The sequence below is a fragment of the Lygodium microphyllum genome, chromosome 19 (assembly GCF_053477565.2).
Source record: "Lygodium microphyllum isolate KBCC chromosome 19, Lygodium_microphyllum_v1.1.10, whole genome shotgun sequence".
Taxonomy (NCBI): domain Eukaryota; kingdom Viridiplantae; phylum Streptophyta; class Polypodiopsida; order Schizaeales; family Lygodiaceae; genus Lygodium; species Lygodium microphyllum.
Genome location: NC_141153.1, coordinates 76,174,490 through 76,196,746, shown reverse-complemented (window position 1 = coordinate 76,196,746; position 22,257 = coordinate 76,174,490). Strand labels below are relative to the sequence as shown.

Sequence of the window (22,257 nt, the reverse complement as noted above, 5' to 3'; positions counted from 1 at the left end):
TCCTCCAAAAGGTGGCAGCATACTAGCAACTGCAGGGTGGCCTGCCAGATGGTCAAAACACAGTGTAAACTGATGTTGCCTGTTGTAGAAGACCACAAATCAGCAAAATAAAGATGTTGTATGTAGATGACAGGCTAAATGGGTTTGAGAACAGTTGGGAGGCCACCGGAATGTCAAGACACAGCAGCCAGAGTGATGGAGACTAGGTTGCTTGCTGGTAGATAGTTCATCAGGCTGTTAAAGAGCTCCAGAACAGGTTGTGGACGTGTGACTGTTAGCAAATATGTCAGTTCATGGCTCAATCTGTGCATGTCAGTGGGCTAGGGCACCAGGATATTATCCTGATTATTTAGGCATTTTTCTTGGCATTTTATGATGGCCATTTTAGCATTTATTGCCGGCCAACCAGCATTAAATGCTAGCCGACCTTACATGATTTATGGCATTATTTTTGCCTATTTATTCAGGCTTCTCCTCCACATTCATCATTATGATCATTCATCACTTGAGTGGTTCTGGTGGAGGGAGAGGAGCAGGTGCCAATGCCTTCACAGCCAATGACTCACATTGGTTATTTATTGTCTCATGTCTTGGTATATGGATTCCATTTCCCAAGTATCTCTTTGCTTTTGGGTTTCTTGTGCAGTGTTCTTTTCTTTTGTAGTATTTCTCTTTCACTTTCCTTGGTCTCTTGTGTACAACCCTACCTTCTTGTCTGCCATAGCCAGCTTGCACCTATCCTACTTGGAGCTCTCATATCTCTCTCTATAGGAAAAATCTCCCCGAGCTTCCTTTTGGAGACTTCTTACTGGACTCGTGGCGCACCATCCTACCACCTTACAACTCGACATTGCGTGCTGTAGGAGCTGGCATTATAGAAATTCATCATCGCTGCCTGTTTTGCGTGTGCGTCCATTCATACGGCTTGCTCTCCCTACATGTGAAACTACCTTGCAATCATAGGGACCAATCAGCCTGTCAACCCTAAAACATGGCAGCCATAACCATTGACCTTCAAGCTCATAGTACACTTTATTTTCTCATTCCTCTTAGCTCACTCAAGTGTTTGTCACTCTAATCTAGTGCTCCACTTAGTTCCTAGCACTTCAAATTAGTAAGGAGGGGAGAAATCATCCAACAACATCAAGCTCAACATCAAGTTTTTCAAAGCATAGTATCCTTTGATACTCATTTTAGTGCTTCTTGGCACTTGTGTTTCTTGATACATCCAAGAACAACTCAGTTGATGGTTTTACTTCAGTTATTGCAATGAAAAACATGAAGCTTTTTAATGTGGAATATCCAATTGATTAAATCCCTTATCTCATTGTAAAAGGGTAGACACTGCTCGAGTATTCTCGTGGTAAGACCTCCTTCAAAATGTCTGAACTTGAGCAAATAGCCAAATTCAATGGTGAAGGCTTTCACGCCTGGAAAGAAAAGACAATGTACCATCTCATGAGAAAATACCTCTGGATCTATTTGAGGATGATACATGAGATGCAGATGGCAAGAAGGAAGATGATGAAGATGGGTTCATTGAAGAAGTCTCGCTCAAGACAAAAGAGTGGAAAAAGATTAACAACAAGGCTCTAGGTATCATTGCATGGGGACTATTTGATGATGTATTGCACCATTCTTTGGCATCAAAGATGCAAAAAAGGCATGGGATGAGCTTGACAGGATCTTTGGAACTCAAGCTAAAAACTCAAAAGTAAAATTACTCATGCAGTTCTATAAGCTAGATGTAAAAGATAGTTCTTCTATGACCATGCATATTAACAAGTTTAAGAGCCTAAAAAATCAACTTGCAACTTTAATGAAGAACATAGATGAGGATGAAGCCATAGCAGTGCTACTAGCAAATGTAAATCAAGAGCCATATGAGAACCTTGTGTTTACCCTAAGTAATGTTCCTAATCTCTCACTCAAAGACATTGAGCATTCTCTACTTGATGGAGAAAGTAAACTTCAAAATAAGGATGCAAAAGAAATCATCTCAAAGGACAACCCCTTGTACACGAAGGAAACTTATGGAGCAAAAGGACGTGGACAAGGATTCAACACCAACACCAAGGATCGGGTCACATGTCATTATTGTGGTAAGATTGGATACATGGCCAGTGAATGTTTCCATAGGAAAAGAGCACAACAGGTACAGAATGGTAACCATCAAAATCAGTTTATGAATGAAGAAGATGCTTTCGCTATTGACAACAACTCTGACAGATTGTTTTGAAGAAATTTTCATTGTATCTTTCCCATAGTGGATCTTGTGTTTTCCCATAGTGGAATTTGTTTCTCGTAATGAATTTGCTTTGTAAAAAACCCTTGTCAAAGATGTAAAGTTTTAAGCTTTAACTTGACTAGGCTGCCTATGAGCTAGTCTCCCAGGCCATGTTATCATGTAGGGGGGGCAAAAGCTAGCAAGTGTAGAAACTCATAATTTGAGGGGGGGCGTTGAAAGATATGACAAATGATGTATGCTTTAGGAAGAGATATTCTGTATCCCATAAGCATAGTGAGGAGAGTGGAACAACCCAAAGGCTACATAAGTATGTATTTGGTTCTTATTTCAATGCAATGCTATTGTACTTTGTACTTCCAATATGTGTCCTTGTCATGTCCTACTCAAGATTGTGTTTATGAGTCCAAGCACTTAATCTTGGAACCTAATTCACTTAAGTAACAATCATTGTCTCTTGTTTATGTCATCATGGTTTTAGTCTTGCCTTTCGACCTCCATAACCAACCATGCTCAAGATCCATGTTTTTCAACAGTGTTTTGATCTTGGTTAGTGTGACCAAACCATCTTCTAGAACTTGTCTGATAAAGTGGTACCACACGTCAATATGTTTGGTGCGGAAATGAAAGATGGTATTCTTAGCTAGGTACACAACACTTTGGCTATCACATCCCAACACTAGAGTACTCATAGACATGCTGAAATCTTTGGCAAGTTTGCTCAACCAAATAGTTTCCTTGAAAGCTTCAATAGCTGAAATATATTCAACTTTAGTAGTACTCAATGCTACGATTTTCTGCAATTTGGAGCATCAAGAAATTGCTCCTCCGGCGATTGTAAAGACATATCCTCTAGTGGACTTGCGAGTATCCAAGTCACCTGCCATGTTTGCATCACAATATCCCTACAAACTCAATGCACCCTGCCAATAGGATATACACTTTCTTTGTGTACCCTTAAGATATCTGAAGATACACTTGGTAGCCTCCCAATGTGCTTTGCAAGGATTAGACATATAGCAACTAACAACTCCCACCGCATGAGAAATATCTGGACGAGTAGCAACCATAGCATACATAAGAGAGCCACAAACTAACGCATAAGGACCTTCCTTCATTGTACTTGCTTCCATCTCATCCTTGGGGCAGTCTACTTTGTTTAGTTTAACGTATGAAGGCAAAGGGACTGCAAGAGACTTAGCTTCAACCATGTTAAACCTGTCAAGTACCTTTTCAATGTACTTTTCTTGTGATAAGAACAACGATTTTTGCTTTGTATCTTTGCTGATCCTCATGCCCAAAATGTGCTCTGCATTTCTCAAATCCTTCATAGAGAAGGCTGATTTCAGCTAATCCTTGAAATCATCAAGACTAGTTTTTGTCTTCCTAGCTAGCAACATATCATCTACATAGAGAACAAGTATAATAGGGCTGCCATCAGTATCCTTCTTCGTATACAAACAGTGCTTTGCATGGCTGCGATTAAACCCATGAAAGAGCATAAAGGTATCAAACTTCTTGTACCATTGTCGTGGTGCTTGCTTTAGTCCATATAGGCTGTGTTCCAGTTTGCATACCGACTGCTCTTTGTTAGGAACTACAAAGCCCTTAGGTTGTTTCATGTAGATCTCTTCATTTATATCACCATGCAGAAAAGCTATCTTCACATCCATCTGGTACAGCTCCAAGTCAAGCACTGTAGTGAGAGCAAATAGCACATGTAGAGTGGTCATCTTCACAACAGGAGAGAAGACCTCTTGGAAGTCAATACCTTCCTTCTATGCATAACCCTTGGCAACTAATCTTGCCTTGTACTTGGGCTTCCCATAAACTATTTTTTACCTAATGCATCCACTTATTTGGAAGAGCTTTCTTTCCTTTGGGTAGAGGCACAAGATCCCAAGTATCATTTGCATACATAGATTTCATTTCTTCCTACATTGCAAGCTCCCACTTACTACTGAATTTACATGACTTTGCCTCTCTATAAGCAAGAGGCTCACCCTCATTTGACAGCATAACATAATGCAAAGAGGGGTCAAATCTTAGTGGTTGCCTTCTAAGGCAAGTGGACCTGCATATCCAATGATTTACATTCTCTAGCACTGGCTCTACATTAGGAGGCACATAAAATTCAGAATTTTTTGGCTGTTGCAAACCATGTTCAGCATGCTGTTCATGTTGTTCAGTACCTCATCTTGTGGAGCAGCACCTACATCTTGCTGTCCAGCACCCTCATAAGCATCTCTTTGCTGTCCAACTTCCTCTGGCTCAAAGATAACCGGCTGATCATCAATTTTAGCCTGTAGTAAAGCATCATGAGGCTCCTTTTCTGACACAGTGGGTGGATGTACATGCTAAAATTTGACTCTCTTAAGAGTCTTCATTAGAGGCCAAAGCATTTTCAGCAACTTTGCTTCATTAAACACTACATCTTGGCTGCGAACAATTTTCTTGGATTGAGGTAACCATATCCTATAGCCCATTTCACCTTCATCACCATAGCCCATAAAGGTACCCTTGGTGGACTTAGCATCAAGCTTACTTATCAGTTCATTCCTGACATGTACAAATGCATCACAACCGAAGACACGTAGATGGTCATATGAGGTCGGTTTGCCAGACCAAACCTCCTTAGGGATGCCATTCTTTAAGGACTTGTTAGGAGAACTGTTGCAAATGTGTACCGCGGTTTCTAATACCTCTCCCCAAAATTCACAAGGGAGATTAGCAGTGGATAGCATGCACCGCACTCTCTCACACAATGTTTTGTTATATCTTTTTGCCACACCATTCGAAGAAGGGCTGTATGGAGCTGTAAGCTCCCTTTTGATACCATGGAAATCACAAAAGGACTTAAATTCAGCAAATGTGAACTCACCCCCATTATTTGTTCTGTGGCATTTTATCTTTTCTCTGTTTGAGTGGTCACAAATGTATGAAATGACTTCAATGCAACGAATACATCACTTTTCTTTTTCAACAAAATACACCCAAATCTTTTTGGAACAGCCATCAATGAATAAAACAAAATATGCAACACCTCCCATAGATTTTACAGGCATGCAACACATTAGAATGCACCAAATCCAAAACATTTTGTTTGTGAGAGATACCAGAATAATAAGAATTTCTCACTTGCTTACCAAATTGACAATCATTATAAAAGTTGAGCTTTGAGCCCTTAGCATAAAGTCTTTTCAAAGAGGAAAGAACTTCAAGTTCTTTTTGGCTCATGTGACTCAATCTCTTATGCCAAAGCTCTAAATGAGAGCCAATTTCAGCAATAGAAAGGATTTTTCCAGGTAAGGCTTTGTACTGTAAGCAACATAGTGTGCCCTTTTTGCAACCCTTTACAACAAGCATAGAGTCCTTCTTAAGTTTCCATAAACCACCACCAAACATTGTGGTGTAACTATGTAGATTTTTTTGTCCCACAAATAGCAAAATTTTCTTGATGCCAGGTACATATCTAACATCTTGGAGCACAAGCTCTTGACTATTTTCCAAAGACAAATGTATGGTGCCAATCCCAACAATACTGCAAGCATGATTATTACCAAGTAAACCTTGCCATAGCTGTCTGCATCAAAGGTAGCAAAGCACCCCAAGCATGGAGTCGCATGAAATGAAGCACTAGAGTCTACTATCCGTATGTGTGTTAGTCCATCATTGACTGTTGGTAATGCATCAATAACATCTACTTTGGTAATGTGCATGTCTGGAACATGGAGTGCAAGGGCATCATTGATAGCACAAAGTACATCACCATCTCTATTAGACAGTTCTTCAATGATAACATTGGAGGTCACATTGACCTTCTCTTTGTCCTTCGAAGCCTCAAATGCATCAGCCTTGTTCTCTTTCTTTGTCTCTTGCACTCTTCTTTCTTTCCTATTCCTTCTTAAAGTACCTACAAGTAGGCTCCTTGTGACCTTTACGGCCACATTGATAACATGTGACATCTTGCTGCTTTTCTTTCCCTCTACTCTTACGCTTCTTTGTCTTGCATTTGCATTCTTCTTATCAACTCTGCCTTTGACATTGTATGCTGAACTATTGCCTTCCCCATTGGATTTTAGTCTAATCTCTTCATCCAGAATAGATTCTCTCACACCATCATATGTGAGGCTAGGATTGTTGCTCAAAGAAACCACAAGTGTTTCCCATGAGTTTGGCAGTGTCATGATCAAGAAAATAGTTCTCAGCTTATCATCAAAATCAAGATTTGCATCCTTCAACTGATTCAGAATACCTGTAAATGCACTCAAGTGCTCAGAAGCCGGCTTGGACTCATCTAGCCACATATTCACCAACTTTCGCATCAGATGCACTTGCTTGACAGGTGTGGTGATCTCATATGTGGTCTTCAACTTGTGCCATATAGAATAACCTGTATTCAAGACTTTGATATCTGTAAGGATATCATCAGTGACACCCATTTTGATATAGGCCACGACTTTCTTGTTCACCTTGGCCCAATCTTCATCAGACATCGGTACATGCTTGTTTTGTTGCAAAGCATCTTCACAATCTTTCAAGAAAAGAATACCCTGCATACAATCTTTCCAAAGATTGAAACCCCGACCATCTAATCGTTTGATTTCCATCAAACCTTCTGTGTCAGAATTGGAAGAAGTTGTAACCATTTTGCCAAAATCACAGATATCAGCCAAAGTAATTGCAAATACCCAAGCTTAACCCCCAAATACACTTGCTGTCCTTGCTCTATCAGCAATAAACCAGTGCTGGTTATGCACAACCACCCAATACAAAGGCTGAACCAGCAAGTACACAGCTGTAGCTACCAAATACACAGCTGTAAACAGCAATACACAGCTGTAGCCGATCAGTGTGCTCAGTCAGAGTACCCAAAACTCAAGAAATTATTGTATTCCAGACAGTGTATAGCTTGGGAAGAAAAATTTCTGTGACTTGCCTGTCATTTGAGTTTGGTGGGCCACTGGTGATGAATTCAGCAAGTAAATGCCAATACTTAGCCAACTTGATCGTGAAGTCTTCCTTCTTAGTGATTCTGTACTCTTGGAATTCATAGTTGAGTTTGACATGTCAAGTAGGATCATGAGTGCGGTTGACTAAATGTGCCGAACCCTTAAAATGCAAGGTTGGATTGTTGTAATTGTGAGTAAAACTCAGATATGGGTTTTTGCATTAGCTCAACAATAGCTATGGGATCTTTGATCTTCCAACAACAGACTTCTTTATATGGGGATCCAACGAAGTTCAAGAATGAAATGGTATTGTATCTCAATGTGCTTTGACCGAGTATGGAATACGGGATTTTGTGCCAAAGCAATGCAACTCACTGTCGCAATGTAGTATAGTAGGACCTGTCTTAGGACAACCAAGCTCTTCTATCAACTGCCGAAGCCACACTGTCTCACATGTGGTAGAAGATGTCACTCGATACTTTGCCTTTGTAGATGATAGGGCAATAGTGGGCTGCTTGGGCTGCTTGGGCTGCTTCTTACTACTCCAAGAGACAGCACTTGCACTCAAAGTGAAGCAATATCATGTTGTTGATCTATTGTGGTCAACATCTCCAGTCTAATTGAAATCTGTCCAGCCCTACAGAACCAAGGTTGAATCTCGTGAACCTGTTGGATAATAAATACCTAGGTCAAGGCTTCCCCTGAGGAACCACAAAATCCTCATAGTAGCCTACGAATGGATCGGCTTGGGTTTAGGAGTGAATCTTGCAAGTAAACCTATAGGAAAACATAAAACAACTCGAGTATTAACAAGCCATATCAACGACCCAATCTATTGCCTATAGCGGGTAATATCCGTTGTTGGTGAATTTGTATGGGCCATAGCCTTCCAATTTAGGTCCATGGGAGTAGAAATAGCCTCACACCCCTCCATCTCAAAAGTCATTAAAAGATCTTGCACATATTGTTGGGAGATGAAAATTGCCCTTGGAGTTTGCCAAATCTCATGACCTAGAAAAAAGTAAAGAAGGACCATATTTGTCATCTTGAACATCTCGTATAGTGTCTTGTTGTCTGCTTGACCTTCTTGATATTGTACCTGCCAAAATGAGATCATCAACATAAAGTAAGAATAATGTGTGCCTTCCAGCTGAGGTGTGGACATACAACCGGGGATCGGCAAAAGAATGTAGATACCCTAAATTCCCTTTGGAGGAACAAGTCTATCTTCTCATTACAAGCATGAGAAGCTTGTTTGAGGCCGTAAAAGGGCCTTCTTCAACTTGTACACTTTGCCATTGGGATGAGGGAAAGCCAGGAAGTTGCTCAACCTAGATCTTCTCCTTCAAATCTCCATTAATAACTGTAGACTTCACATCAAGCTGATAAACTAGACGTCTCCTATCGTTGGCTAAGGTAAGAATAGCCTTAATGGTAGCCATCCAAACTGTAGGTGTAAATGTATTATGGAAATCCACCCTTGGTTGTTGTGTGAATCCTTTAGTAATGAGTCATGCCTTGTGCTTATTTAGAGTGCCATGACTATGGTATTGGATCTTAAAAAGCCACCTGCCTCCAATTACCTTGATCACAATGCGATTCTTTTGCTTCAATATGTCATTCTCACGAGGTTGGTTTGTGTTGACAAACTCTTGGTGAGTGCCATAATCTACACAATATTTGGCTAGCTTGTTGGAGACAAACTCCCCTCCTTTTTGGAACGTAGGGTCTTGAGTTTCTTGCCAAATCTATTCTTCTCGAAGACCAACCAATCCTTCAAGTGTGAGAATGCTTTAGACTTAAGCTCCAAGAAATATGCCCAAGTCATTGGTGTGAAAATCAACAATAATTAGCATAAAGTATAAACTTTGTTGAAGGGACTTTGTCCTTATCGATCCACGTAAGTCGGATCGAAACAACTCCAAGGGCACTTTAGCCCTACGCGAAGCCGTGTTGGGAATTACATTTGTATGCTGCTTGCTACGAATGCAAGACACACATGGCGGGTAGGCCATCCCAATCTTCGGTAATCCATGCACAGGTTGACTGCAAGCTGCCTTCTTAAGGTACTTGTGGTTGAGGTGGCCAAACCGAGCATGCCATAGCTCGCGTGAAGAAAGAAGAGGAGAAGTAAAGGTTGATGAAGATCACATATTGTAGACTCCATTTTCCTTGTGACTTGCACAAAGAACCTATTGAGAATTGCCATAAAAAACTCAACTTGTTAAACTCAATCATGAGACCAAGAGCACAAATCTCACTTGTTGAAAGAAGATGATGACCCAAACTTGGCACATAGAGAATCTCTGATGTGTGAGAACCACCTTGCCCATGTGAAATCAACCGCATATCACCCTTGCCATTGATAGGGACTGCAAAGCTGTCATCTATGAGAATTTGCCCATGTGTCCAACTAATATAGGCAATATAATTTGTAGGAGTCGTGGCGGGAAGTGCCACTGTCCACAATCCACTCATAAGGTTGGGGGGACTAACATTGGGGCATTAGAGGCCATCGGAGAAGCATTCTCAATCACCTCGAAATGGAGGAAGGTGGCTGATGAAGGAGCAGCCATAGCTCCCGAGTCCTTGGTAGTTTTCTTCTCCTTGTCCTCGTTGGGATAATTCTTCTTCTTGTTGTCTTCCCCTTTTATTTGCAAGACTCTCCTTTCAACGCCTTCGACTTGGGAGTGTCTGACCTTTGAGTTGTTCCTCTAAATCCATGACCATCGGGACCAACTCCTCCCACTAAAAGGTATGTGTCCGCCTTGAAGCAATCAAGGCGGAGTAGAATGCACTAAATTGGGGCGGTAATTGCGAAAGAAGAGTTATCGCCATGTTCTTTGAGATAATTGTCTTCTTTATATTCTGGACCTACATTTAGAATTGTCAAAGTGAGTTTAAAAACCCATTTTGTGCCAATGGCCTTCTTGTCAAGTGGTAAATCCACAAGATCCCATATAGAGTTAGTGGCAATAGAGTCTAACTCATCCTACATGGCTTGCATCCAATGTACATCCTGTTGAGCTTCGTCCAAAGGAAGTAGGCTCATCATCATCCAAGAGTGAACTCATAAATACATGCTCGTCACAATCATCTACTTTCGTAAAATCAAACAAATGGGCTTCCCCTGCATTATGTGCTGTGTGTCTAGCAACGCTTCTAGTGCGTTGAGCTAAAGGAGCATCCATTTTACTCTTCTGGAGAGGTTGTAATAGCCAACTTGGGACTGTTTTTACTGCATTTACAGCAGCCCTTTCATTCTATACTGCATCTTCCACTGCATGTGGCGAACCATCATCAATACCCTATCGTTTAGGCGTATATGGTGCAGCAATAGCTTGCTGTATTATGTTTGTCCAGCCATTTACAGCAGGCATGGACTCCAAAGAAAGTGGCAAGAGACCCTCAAAGACATCACCAATGTCATGGGTGGCTAGCATTTCAAACTAATCATGTGAAAATATAACATTTTCAGCAAATATGACATCCCTACTGACAAAATTTTTCTTTGTGCATGGATCATAGAGGCAGTGGCCCTTGCTTTCCAAATCGTAGCCAATAAATATGCATTTTACAGCCTTTTCATCAAGCTTCCCATGAAGCTCTTTCGGAACATGTGCATAGGCTATGTAACCAAACATTCGAAAGTAGTCAACCTTGGGTTTCTTGCCATGCCAAGCTTCAAACGGGGTGATCGTCTTTAGTCTCTTAGTGGGTGGACGATTCAACACATGATTTGCACACACTGAAGGCCTTCTAACCAAAATTTATGAGGCAGCCCCTTGCTTTTGAGCATATAATGAGTCTTCTCCATAAGAGCACGATCCTTCCTTTTAGCAACACCATTCTGTTGAGGAGTCATTCTAATAGTAGCTTGATGCGTAATGCCATGATCAAGCAAATATGTCTCAAAAGCACGAGACACGTATTCCCCCCCTCTATCTGTGCAAAGTGTTTGCACTTTCAAGCAAGTTTCAGCCTCAAGCTTTGCAACAAGATGTTTAAAATGCATAAATAGATTAGATTTTACTTTCAGCCCATACATCTTTGTATAGGGAGAGTAGTCATCAATAAATGTAACAAAGTAAAGATGACATCCAAGTGCACGTGTCCTCATGGGACCACAGACATCAGAGTGAATAAGTTGTAATTTCCGGACAGCATGCGTTGCACCATCCTTTTTGAAGGCAAATCTGTGCATCTTGTCCAAAATACATTCCTTGCATACATGAGGAGGTGGAGTCTCCACTGGAGGCAATGCACCTACCATACGGCACCTATGAAGGGTTATCAAACTCTCAAAACTCATATGTCCATAGCGGGCATGTCATAGCTCCGCATTTTGTATAGCATGATATAGAGTAGTGATTGCCAGAGCACCATGAGATTGTGTATCATAGGTATCCAATAAAAACAAACCCTTATACAGGGTCCCAAATAGTCTAAGTCCATAATCCATCTCCCTGTCTTTGACAATGCATTTGTCATCCTCAAAGATGACTTGAAAGCCATGCTTGTTAAAAGCAGAGAAAGACAACAAGTTCTTTGCAATGCCAAGCACAAACAAGACATCTAGAAGCATGAAGTCAGAACCATTTGCAACAGTAATAGTGACTGTCCCAATGCCACAAACATCATAATTGCTGCTGTTTGCACATGTAAAACGCTTCCCAGCAAGGTCTGAATGCAAGGAGGAAAGCAAACACTTCCTAGAAGTGAGGTGCTTTGAAGCTCCGCTGTTAAAACACCATGTTTGTTGCATTTTAGCAACATTAAATGTTGAATCAGCCATTGAATAATCATAACTGTAAGTTAGAAATGCATAGTCCTTCTGCACAAAGTTGGCTGAAGCATCACCATTAGTAGAATTGCTGGCTGATGTCTCTTGGATAGTCAAATTGGAGTCTTTTTTAATCTCTTTGGCTAATCTCTTACGGCATTTATTAATATAGTGACATGGCTTCTTGCAATAATGACATTTTCCCTTCTTTTTAGACTTTTCTATGTCTTGGACAACCTTATTTGATGGCTGTCTAGCATCACTCTTTTGCTGATTTTTTGCATTTTGCTTGACTTTTCCTTTGCCTTTGAACTTGGAAAGCATAGCCACATCTGGTGAACGCAATGCAATATTCTTCCAAGTCAGTTTGTCTTGCAACAAGAGGCCTTCCAACTCCACAAATATAAGGGGCCATTGCTCTTTCTACCTATCCCCCCCCCCAGCATCAAAGAGGTGTGGAAACCAAGATACAACTCTAGAAGAGTTCAATGTGATGTTACCAATTCAACATCTTGAATGATTTAATCCACATTGAGCAACTGCTTGTGCAAATCCTGTATGTGAGTAAGGTGATTTGTTATGCTATCGCCCTTATCCATATTCACATTGGCCAACTCTCTACAGAGATAAGATATTTTGGTCTCGTTACGTATTGCAAAGATATGCTCAAGTACAACCCATGTTGATTTTGAGGTCTTACAAGATCAAATGTATGGAATGATGGATCTTTTCACTGATAAGGCAATCAAAGAATGTGCCTGTGCATCTTTTGAGTCCCATCTCCTTTGATCCTCGGTAGGAGGGGGAGGAGGGGTAGCAGCACTAGCAGCCTGCCCTCTAGCGTTACGCTGAGGTGTTTGAGGTGGAAGACATCCTAGTTGCTACAAATCACTCGTAAGATAGTCCCACAAGTCCTTCACCACAAGAAGGTCATGGACCATAAAACTCCACAACGAGTAGTTTGATCCATCAAGTTTGTTCTCTTGAGTGAGGACACCAAGGATGTTCCTTTGATCATTAGTCCCTTGACATGCCATGTTGTTAGTAATGGACAAAAATCTATAGCTAAGAAGTATACATTGTACTCCTTAGAGTACCAAAAATTCTCTTGGGATTATGCAACAAGTACCAAATTGTCACATAAATGTCAAAGTGTGCCCAATTTGACTCAAATTAATACCCAACCAAGAAAAAACAGCAATGCACTGCTGTACCACACTTGCCTTGGAATGTGTGCCCTCAAAAGTACAAAATACAACTTAATGTCGATTCTTACCAAAAATTTCAATTTTTTTTTGCTCAATCTGATTGTAACATCAATTAAATGGTGCTGTACCACTTGGTTACGGCCTTGGAATGCCTGCCAAGCAAAAGCCCTAAAAATTTTCCTAAAATATTAAAAAAATTTGTACCTTACACCTTAAAATTCTGCAGCAACATCACCTCGGGGTGCGTATCAACAACAAACAACAACTGGAATCTACCTTGTGATACGTGTTGAAGCCTCTAGGACAAAAAGACCCAAATTTCTTGCACAAATGTTGATGAAATTGTGCAAGGTCAGTGTTTCCAATGAAGGTTCGCATGTGGGACTGCAAATTGGGCAAAAGCCCCAAAATTTTTGGTGGGGGAATGTCAAAGAAATTGTGAAATTTCTTCGAATTGGTTGTCAATTTGAACTTTGGCAGTGAAAATTGACAAAAACCCCAAATTTTAGGCAGCATGAGCTGAGATTCAGAAAGAGATGGCCAAAATGGATAGGAAATTGCAGAAATTTCGAAAATACCCCAAATTTGAAAATTGGGGTTTTTTCACTTTTTAGGGTTTGCAAAAAGTCACAGGCAGGACCGAGAATATGGCGGACATAGGTGAGAAAATAAGAGGCAGAGCTGAAAACAGTAGTAGCTCCTTGGGTTGTGTATGGGATTGTGTGTAGGATTGCGCGCAGGCTGAAAATAGTAGCAGCTTGTCCTTCTCTACCTTGGGCAAAGAGCTGGCTGACAGCAACAGGACCTTAGGTGGGGCAGTACCTATTGACAATGGCTGAACTGAATTCGCGCATAGAACCTTGCTTTGATGCCAAATGTTGCAAAATGACAACTAGCTGTGAAGGAGAGAAAATAGAGACAATGAGAGTGTGCTGAAGCAAAAGTATAGAGTGTAGTTGCTAAATTGAAAGAATGAGAATGAAAGGTACAAGATAGGTCTTAAGATAGACCTAGCTCTAACTCAACTAGAGTTAATTGACTCTAACTCTAACTCTAACTCTTAAGAGTGGTGTTATAAAGACTAAAACATTGGGCACTACCCATAGAATTGACAAATTCTAACAGGGTCAATAGAGGTTGGGAACCACTCTAGGTTGCAAATGGCCTAGCCAACTTAATTTTGGATGGGCACATTTCATTTTGGGTAGGGTTAGAAGGGCCAAAAATTAATTTTCGAGATTATTCAATTCTGAAAATAAATTAAATGGTTGGATAATGCTAGAAAATGGGTTTAGAAGGTTAGATCTCATCACTTGTCAGCCATTCTCAATAGATCTCAGCGAGATGTGGTGGATAACAAGAGGATTTCTGCTGTAAGCCCTAAATTTTTGCAAAAATTAGGGTTTGACAGCCACCTTGAGACTTGTGCCAATAGGAGAAGGCATCATACACTGAAATCAGCACTTGAAATTCATGGAATTGATAGGGATTTCAGATGCCAGCCCATCCATTGTAAATTGGGGCAGCATTTGACCAATTGGTGGTTCCATTTGTGGAAGTCTTGGGTGAAAATCAAGGGGCAATTGGCCCAAATTGCTTGCTGATTGTATGTACAACAAGGGGCTTTTAGATCAGCAAAGAAGATTGTAGAATCTCAACTTATACACTGTCCATTAGCAATCAAAGTTAAAGAAATACCAAAAGGGGCGCTAGTTTTGGGGCGAAGTGTGTGTCTATTGTCCAACATTGTTCAGGTGATGTGTGCATTTCAGTTTATGCTCAGTTATTAATTGTTGTAATTAAGTGCTTGATTAGGTTTTACCACCCTATCCGAAGAGGAAGGCTGGTTTCAATGGTACTAATTAGACTAATAAATCTTGGACCTAAGTTTGATGCTACATCCGGTGAAGAAAAATTGTACATATAATTTTAATATTTATGCTTAATGTTGCGACTCAAAATAATATACTTTAAACATTTAGAGACTTTATGCCAAGAGTTTACATATTTAGAGCTTGAGGATAGAGAGGATGGTCAACAGAGAGCTTGAAAGTGGAGGTAGGGTGGAGATATGGCGAAGGAGAGCTTGAGGGAGTGGGGTTAGAGAGCGTGAGGAGATAGTGTTTGAGAATAGAGAGCTTGAAAGTTGAGCTTGAAATTTGAATTTGAAGAGAGAAAGAGAGAGAGAGAGAGAGAGAGAGAGAGAGAGAGAGAGAGGGGGGGGGGGTGGGTAAATGTACGAGTGTATTGTGGAGAGGAAGCCTAAACAGCAGCTACAAATTACCCCAAAAGTAACCCCAACCGGTACAAATAGGCACTTTGAAATAGTTGGACAGTTTCCATCGGACATGATCGGACGTCTTGTATTGGACAGGACAGATCGGACGATTTGGCCCTTTTGTCAGACGTGGACAACTGGGGTGACACGTCACGTGATGCTCTCAGAATCCTGAGAGTGCTGGGTCTCAATCTTTGGATATTTCATTGATTTTGTTGACCGAGGACTCCAAGATTGGGTATACCGTATGTTGATTGCAAGGTACATCTGTGTGAAGGCATCATGCTGGTTGAATGAAGAGATGAAGGAAATGACAAAGCTATCACAATGTGAGTTAGGCAATAGAGACATGTCACATGATGCTATCAGGATCCTGAGGTGTTATGATCTTAGTCTTTGGACATCTTATCGATTTTTGGCGACGGAGGACTACAAGACTGGGTGCCTTTATTGGACACGTGCTTATATTTGTGAGTGTTTGAATATATGGCTAATATCTACTCTCTTCATACTTCAAGTTTCCGTCTTACAATGCAGCATTCCCTTACTCCCACTATCTTGTGCTTCTGGTTCTGCTGCTACCTTTCTTTGACTTAAACACAGAAGTATTGCACTAGAGAGACTAAAGCCTAACTACATCCTTCCTAGTTGCTTATAACTCAGCATAGTGACTGCCTATTTAGATGTTTCCTTCTCAAGTTTTGTGATGTGTGCAATAGAAATTTAATTAGGTGTTTTTATTATACGAAAAGTGTAGAGGCCTATAGAGAGATGCTAGAGAGCACGGAAGGAAGGCTTACAAGTTGAGGGTGTAAAGGCAGCTCAGAGGGTAGGCAGAAGCAAGATGCTGATGTTCATTGAAATCTATTTGATTTTGCAAAAGTCATCCCCTGCCCTGATAGAGCTATGAGATTCCTCTGGCTGTGCGTTGCAGCTTCCACCTTCAGGCATGCACTCCCATAGATGCCACACTTGGCTATCTATTCTTGGAGCAGCTATGCATCCCAATGATTTAAATTTATTGATTTTGCAAAGTCGTCTGCCGACCTAATAGAGCTACAAGATTCCTCTGGCTGTGCATTCGCAGCTTCTGCCTTTGGTTTGGCTCTCCCATAGATGCTGTAATTGGCAAACTATTCTTGGAGCACTTACACTTCCCAATGATTTCAGAACAAGTTATGCATTCTTCTAGTATTTCAGATCCTGATAATATTGATATTGTTGTTTCATGTTTAATAGGCACAAAGGGTTTCCATTACGTTCAAATCATAGAAAAGACTAGTTCTACAGCGTCGTTCTGTACCAACAGTGGTGCAAATTTACGCACATAAAAATTTTACTTGCATAGTCCTAGGTGAACGATTTTTGTGACGTTGGATGGTAGTTTGCTGAGATATTGACTGACATATGTGACCTGAATCAGGTATGACAAGGAAGGATGTAGCTATCTATATGATATTGATGCACACATAGACACAGGACGACGCAGAAGAACAAAACCCTTTGTCATTGATGCCACACGGTTTGGCAATGTTGCAAGATTTATCAACCACAGGTAAAATGGGTGCGAGTATGCACTTCTTTAATTGTGATGCTGACAGCTGGGTAAATGCGAGTTTGTATGGCTAAGTCTCGTCATGTTCTTCTCCAGTTGCTCTCCAAATCTGGTGAATTACCAAGTGTTGGTGGAGAGTATGGATTGCCAACTTGCCCACATCGGTTTATATGCAACTCGAGATGTGAGTATGAGAAACTGATCTTATTAGTTAGAATTGTCTTTGGAAAGTTTCTGCTAATATAGAGGACCTAGGCTTTTGGAAGGATACACAAATACAGGAGTTGAACTGGAATCAGACAAGCTGTAGAGACTTGTTTCTTATATGCACCGTAACTTATATGCGCATATATGTGCTCATCTATATCAACTTTGAATCATGCAAGTTGAAGAGAGATGTTTGCTTATAAGCACCATAACGTATAAGCACATGTGTGCACTCATCTATATCATCTATTACAAGTTTTCATGATAATACGAGAGCCTAAAATACCCACCCAACTCCATGTTTGCACTAAACTTGTTTACTGCATTTGCAGATTGAAGTTGGAGAAGAGTTAGCATATGATTATAGATATAAATTGCTACCTGGAAAGGGATGCCCTTGCCATTGTGGTGCAAAGGATTGCAGAGGAAGACTCTACTAATCATTTGCCATGTATAGGTGGAGTTGACAGTGCGAGGCAGGACTGCTAGACAAGGGGTAAGTGCTCTAATGCTTTTTGTCAAAAACTTGCTATCACTGCTTGTGACAGTGCCAACTGTATTGGGTCTGGTTCAATTGCTCTGCTAGAGCTTGTGCTGGGGGAAAGGTCAAACAGATATCAACAGGGTGTAATGTGTTGTAAATCATGCGAGACACGTCTTCGTCACCTGGGTTGTGGTTGCATTCTGTGCATGTGAGCTATGTTTTGTATATCATTTTTTTTGCATTCTGCACATGCGAGCAAAGGGTACAGAAATTATGGAGTCAACTCAACAATGCCAGTGTCTGCCATTTATAAGTGACACACTGGAGTTTGTACTAATTATGTAATATTTGCTGCATAGCAAGATTAGATCCTTGGATATAAAGGAGAAAGCAAACATTTATAGCCTGACCATATATAATGATGTCTCTGTTCGTTGTGTGTGACATGTCAAGTGTCAGTTTTTTTAAAGCTACGTCACAACAATTGTGTGATGAGGAATAGCATCCTGTAATTCGGTGCGTGCAGATTTGGATTCTTCTAGTATGTGCAACGATGCTTGCCAACTTGCTTCATACTCTTTTAGTTGTTCCAAGTAGCTGTCTCAATTCAATGGGCCAAGCATTGTGTACTTGATTTAACAATGACCACTTGTAATATTTAACAGTGCTTGATTAGATATGTACTTGTGCCGCTAAGCTTCATCCAATCATGGTGACTTATTTAGTATTTTACTATTAGTTTTGTATTTTCCTTGCTTTTTATGGAGTTTTAGGTGGTGTATTAAGGGGCTTGATTTATCCATATGTGCAAGGGGGGAGTCATTTTTCTATTCAAGTTTTAATGTGTTTATTTCATCTTGAGGCGTCTTTTGTAAGGATGGTGGCCTCTATGTCCTAGTTCATCATAATTCCTCTTGCCGCTATCATATCCAGGTTACCATGAGGTTCAAAACTAGCTTATTGACAGCAATAGGTGATTCCATGTTTCATTCACTGTTATATGTGGTGTGTGCATCTCGAATTAGTAGCTATGTCCTAGAGAAAGTTGAAAATTGAGTAGGATACTTAGCTTAAAAATCTATTTATATTGAATTTCTACTTTTACAAGCAATTCACGAAAGACTCTACAAGCTATCACCAATATACATGCACAAATGGAAAAAAAAAGGTAGAAGATGAGCAATTGCCAAAATACAATGTGCACAAAGATAATAACAAATGGTAGAAGTTCTTGACATTCCTAGAGAGAAAATTGCAACCACTTAAATAAGAGTCGAGAACCAAAAAAAGTTAAAGCAATCAAACTATATACAAATTTGACAATTTGCAAAACCATGTTGAATGGCACAAGTACTTCCTCAATTAAGGAGAAGTGATACCTAGAGGTCCCTTAAAGTTTGAAACAACATAAAAGACATTGAATTTCAAGGTTGATCAACTTCCCACGAATGCTCTCTTGTATCACACTAGATCTCTAGTAGGAAGATTAGATATGCTATTTCTTCATGTTTATAGTAACAATTGACAAATCCCATTATGCAAAGCTAGTTTATACCAATGATTGGGTTAATGAGTTGATTCGATCTGTCTATCACTTTTTCGAATAATCGAGTAGAAATAAACACTTTAGAATACTTGTATCCTGTTATTTGTATGGGCTTGTCACTTTTTTGGAATGTATCATGTCACTTGCTGCTGTAGGAGATGAGATTGGAATCATCTTGAAGGCATGTCATGATGAGCTATGTGGTGGATATTTTGAGGGAGAAACAATAGCCATGAAAGCTTTACTTGTAGGATACTTGTGGAAAATTCTCCACAAAGATATATATATATGATTATTGTAAGCATTATGTTGCTTGTCAACAGTGGGAAAGCCCACAAAAACCAATGCCATGCCATTACAACCTATTCTTCTCTTAAAGCCATTTAAGAAATGGGACATTGACTTTGTGGGTTCAATTGACCCTCTAACCAAAAGAAAGAGAATAAATATTCTAGTATATAATGGTTATGTGACGAAGCTTTGTGAAGCCAAAGCTCTCAAGTGAGATGATAGCAACAACATGGCTCTGTTTTTGCATAAGAATATTATCACTCGCTTTGGTAGTACCTTGGAGTTGGTAAGTGATTGTGGCACTCACTTCTTGAATAAGATAATGGAAGACCTAACAGAGATTTACAAGATCTGTCATCATAAGTCCACACTCTACTATCCCAAAGTTAATAATCAAGTTAAAGTCACCAATCACATCCTCTGTTCGATCTTGATCAGGACAGTTGTCACACATCGTTGTGATTGGGATGATAGACTTGTAGAAGCTCTCTACATGTACAATCTTCCATGCCACAACAAGATAGATACCTTTCTAGTTGGTCTAGGGTATAGATGTCATCTTTCTTATTAAGTTGAAATTACCTTCTCTGTGAGTGGCCATCAGAGAGTGCATAGAAGATACCAAGTCCTTGTAATACTATCTCTTGCACTTAGAATGTTTGGATGAGACTCGAAGGTTGGCCTTACAATGCATGGAAGCCACATATGCTAAGTGTAAAGCTTACCATGCTTTGATATGTTTCTTGGAAAGCTTCAACAATGTTGGATGGGCTCTTACAAGGTACTTGCAATCAATCATAATGGCTTTGTGTGCAGATACAAGCCACAGACGTCTCTGATGGTCCTTTCCTGATTAATAGCTATTTCTTAAAAAAATATTATCCCCTTTGTAAATCTCGATAATCACAAAAAATAGCACATATTCCTCTTTGGTATCGCTTAATTTTTCTCATGTGGATTCTGTTGACAAAGCGGATGATTTTTACTATGCCTTCTATTGTAGCTTCTATTCCTATTAGGTTTCTTTTCCTTCCAATCCAATAGATGGGAGTGGCTATTCTTGAACATGGGTATTCTTGCATTTGAAAAAAAAAAACAGAGAACAAATATAGATATGGGAGCCGATCTATTTTTTGAGAAAAGGTGACAATACCCTCGAGAGTAGAGAGAAAAAAGAGAAATTTAAATAAACAATCTGTTGTGGGAGAAAATGAAGAATTTATCTATCGAAACACAAGCAAATGTGCGAAACACCCTTGCATGAGAAGTTAGTAGTGGAAAAGATGACGACACTTTGTGGTCTAGATATCTTACCTCTCTTGATGATCTTTCCAAGATACACTTTTGAAGCCACCTCCCTTGGTGCATTGTATCCCTATTACTTTAGCACACGTCTGACTCCTACAATAGACAGAAGATATTTCTGTAACCCACATTTCTAATTTATCAGCTATCTCTTTGGGTACGCCTCTTCTTTAGCAAATATTTGATATTCTCGACAAGATCTTCATCAACAATCATTGAGAGTGATGTGAGATTTCATTTTAATAGCATGGGGATGTGAGTATGGGCTGATCTGTATATTCATCAACAAAGAGTGAGATAAAGGGTAGGCCAAGCGACTAGTCTTTTTCTCTTAAATTTAAATGAGAGGTGAGTGGTGTGAATGGAGTGTTGCATGCATAGGTTGGGCCTCCCAATGCATATATCACAATATGTCATGTGATGGCACTATAAGGCTCCATGGCTTTCCTTTTTGCAATGTATACACGTCGTAAGGTGGGATGCACGACTGTACCATCAATTGTATACAAGGCATATACCCTTCACTTAAGTGATCGTGAGGATAATATTAATGTGTGTTAGAAATTGGGCTATCCTATATCTATCAATGGAGTGTGAGATAGAGGGGGGAAAAGTGAGTGACTCACCTTCTGTTTCCACCAAAACAGAGAGGAGAGGATTGGTAGATGTTACAATTGGCGAATAGGTACATTTTTGTTTTCTTCTACACACATGGGACGAGCTTGTGCTACCACAATAGAATACGTTACTTTGTTCTATGCACTGCACTACTACAAGGCTACTTGGTTTTCCTTCTCACACCTTCTAGTCGAGTTGGGCTGCATTGATGCACCGTTGATTATCATGCTGGCATAATCTCTCCTGTCTATTTTTAAATCAGGTGTATGTTATGGCTTTTTCAACTCCTCTTCGAGTGATGTGAGCCATGGGGCGAGAGACTAATCTATCATTCCAACATGAGTGATTGTTGATGAGCGGAGTGCTATATTCTTTGTCCACGATAAACGGATGATCTTCATCGATAATGCTGCCTCCCTATGTGCTGCTCAATGGTTCTTGCCATGATTGGAGTATGTTGTGCCAAGCCATGGAACCTCTTGCCATTGACTCTAACCATTCGGTGCAAGCCAACAATCATTTTCGACAATTAACAAAATGGATTAAGTGTTCCTAACCTTACTCTGGCGTATGTGTGTATGTTATGTCTTAAGTGTAGGGACGTAAGGCTCCAATCGTCTATCTATGCATAGGCCTTCTTGGTCATCTTTATCTGATCTGGTAAGGTCATAACTATAGGGATGCATCCTTGCACGTCCATCTTGCATAAGTCCATGTGAACATCCTTTCTACTTGCCCGATTGATAACATTTCTTTTCTAAATTCTATTGGGGTTCCTAGCTTCC

General features: G+C 40.2%; 1 protein-coding gene across 2 annotated transcripts in view; it reads left to right on the top strand.

Annotated features, from left to right (window-relative positions):
* Positions 1-18,346, top strand: part of LOC148020049 (histone-lysine N-methyltransferase SUVR5-like) — a 54,146-nt gene extending 35,800 nt beyond the window's left edge. The window contains exons 9-11 of one of the 2 annotated variants that reach the window (XM_087700322.1): positions 16,890-17,021; positions 17,118-17,205; positions 17,561-18,346. In XM_087700322.1, coding sequence (XP_087556448.1) covers positions 16,890-17,021; positions 17,118-17,205; positions 17,561-17,668 — 328 coding nt within the window. In that variant the 3' untranslated portion in view covers positions 17,669-18,346. The remainder of the gene's footprint in view (positions 1-16,889; positions 17,022-17,117; positions 17,206-17,560) is intronic. The other variant, XM_087700324.1, reaches the window with a different exon arrangement.
* Positions 18,347-22,257: the final 3,911 nt, after the last annotated feature.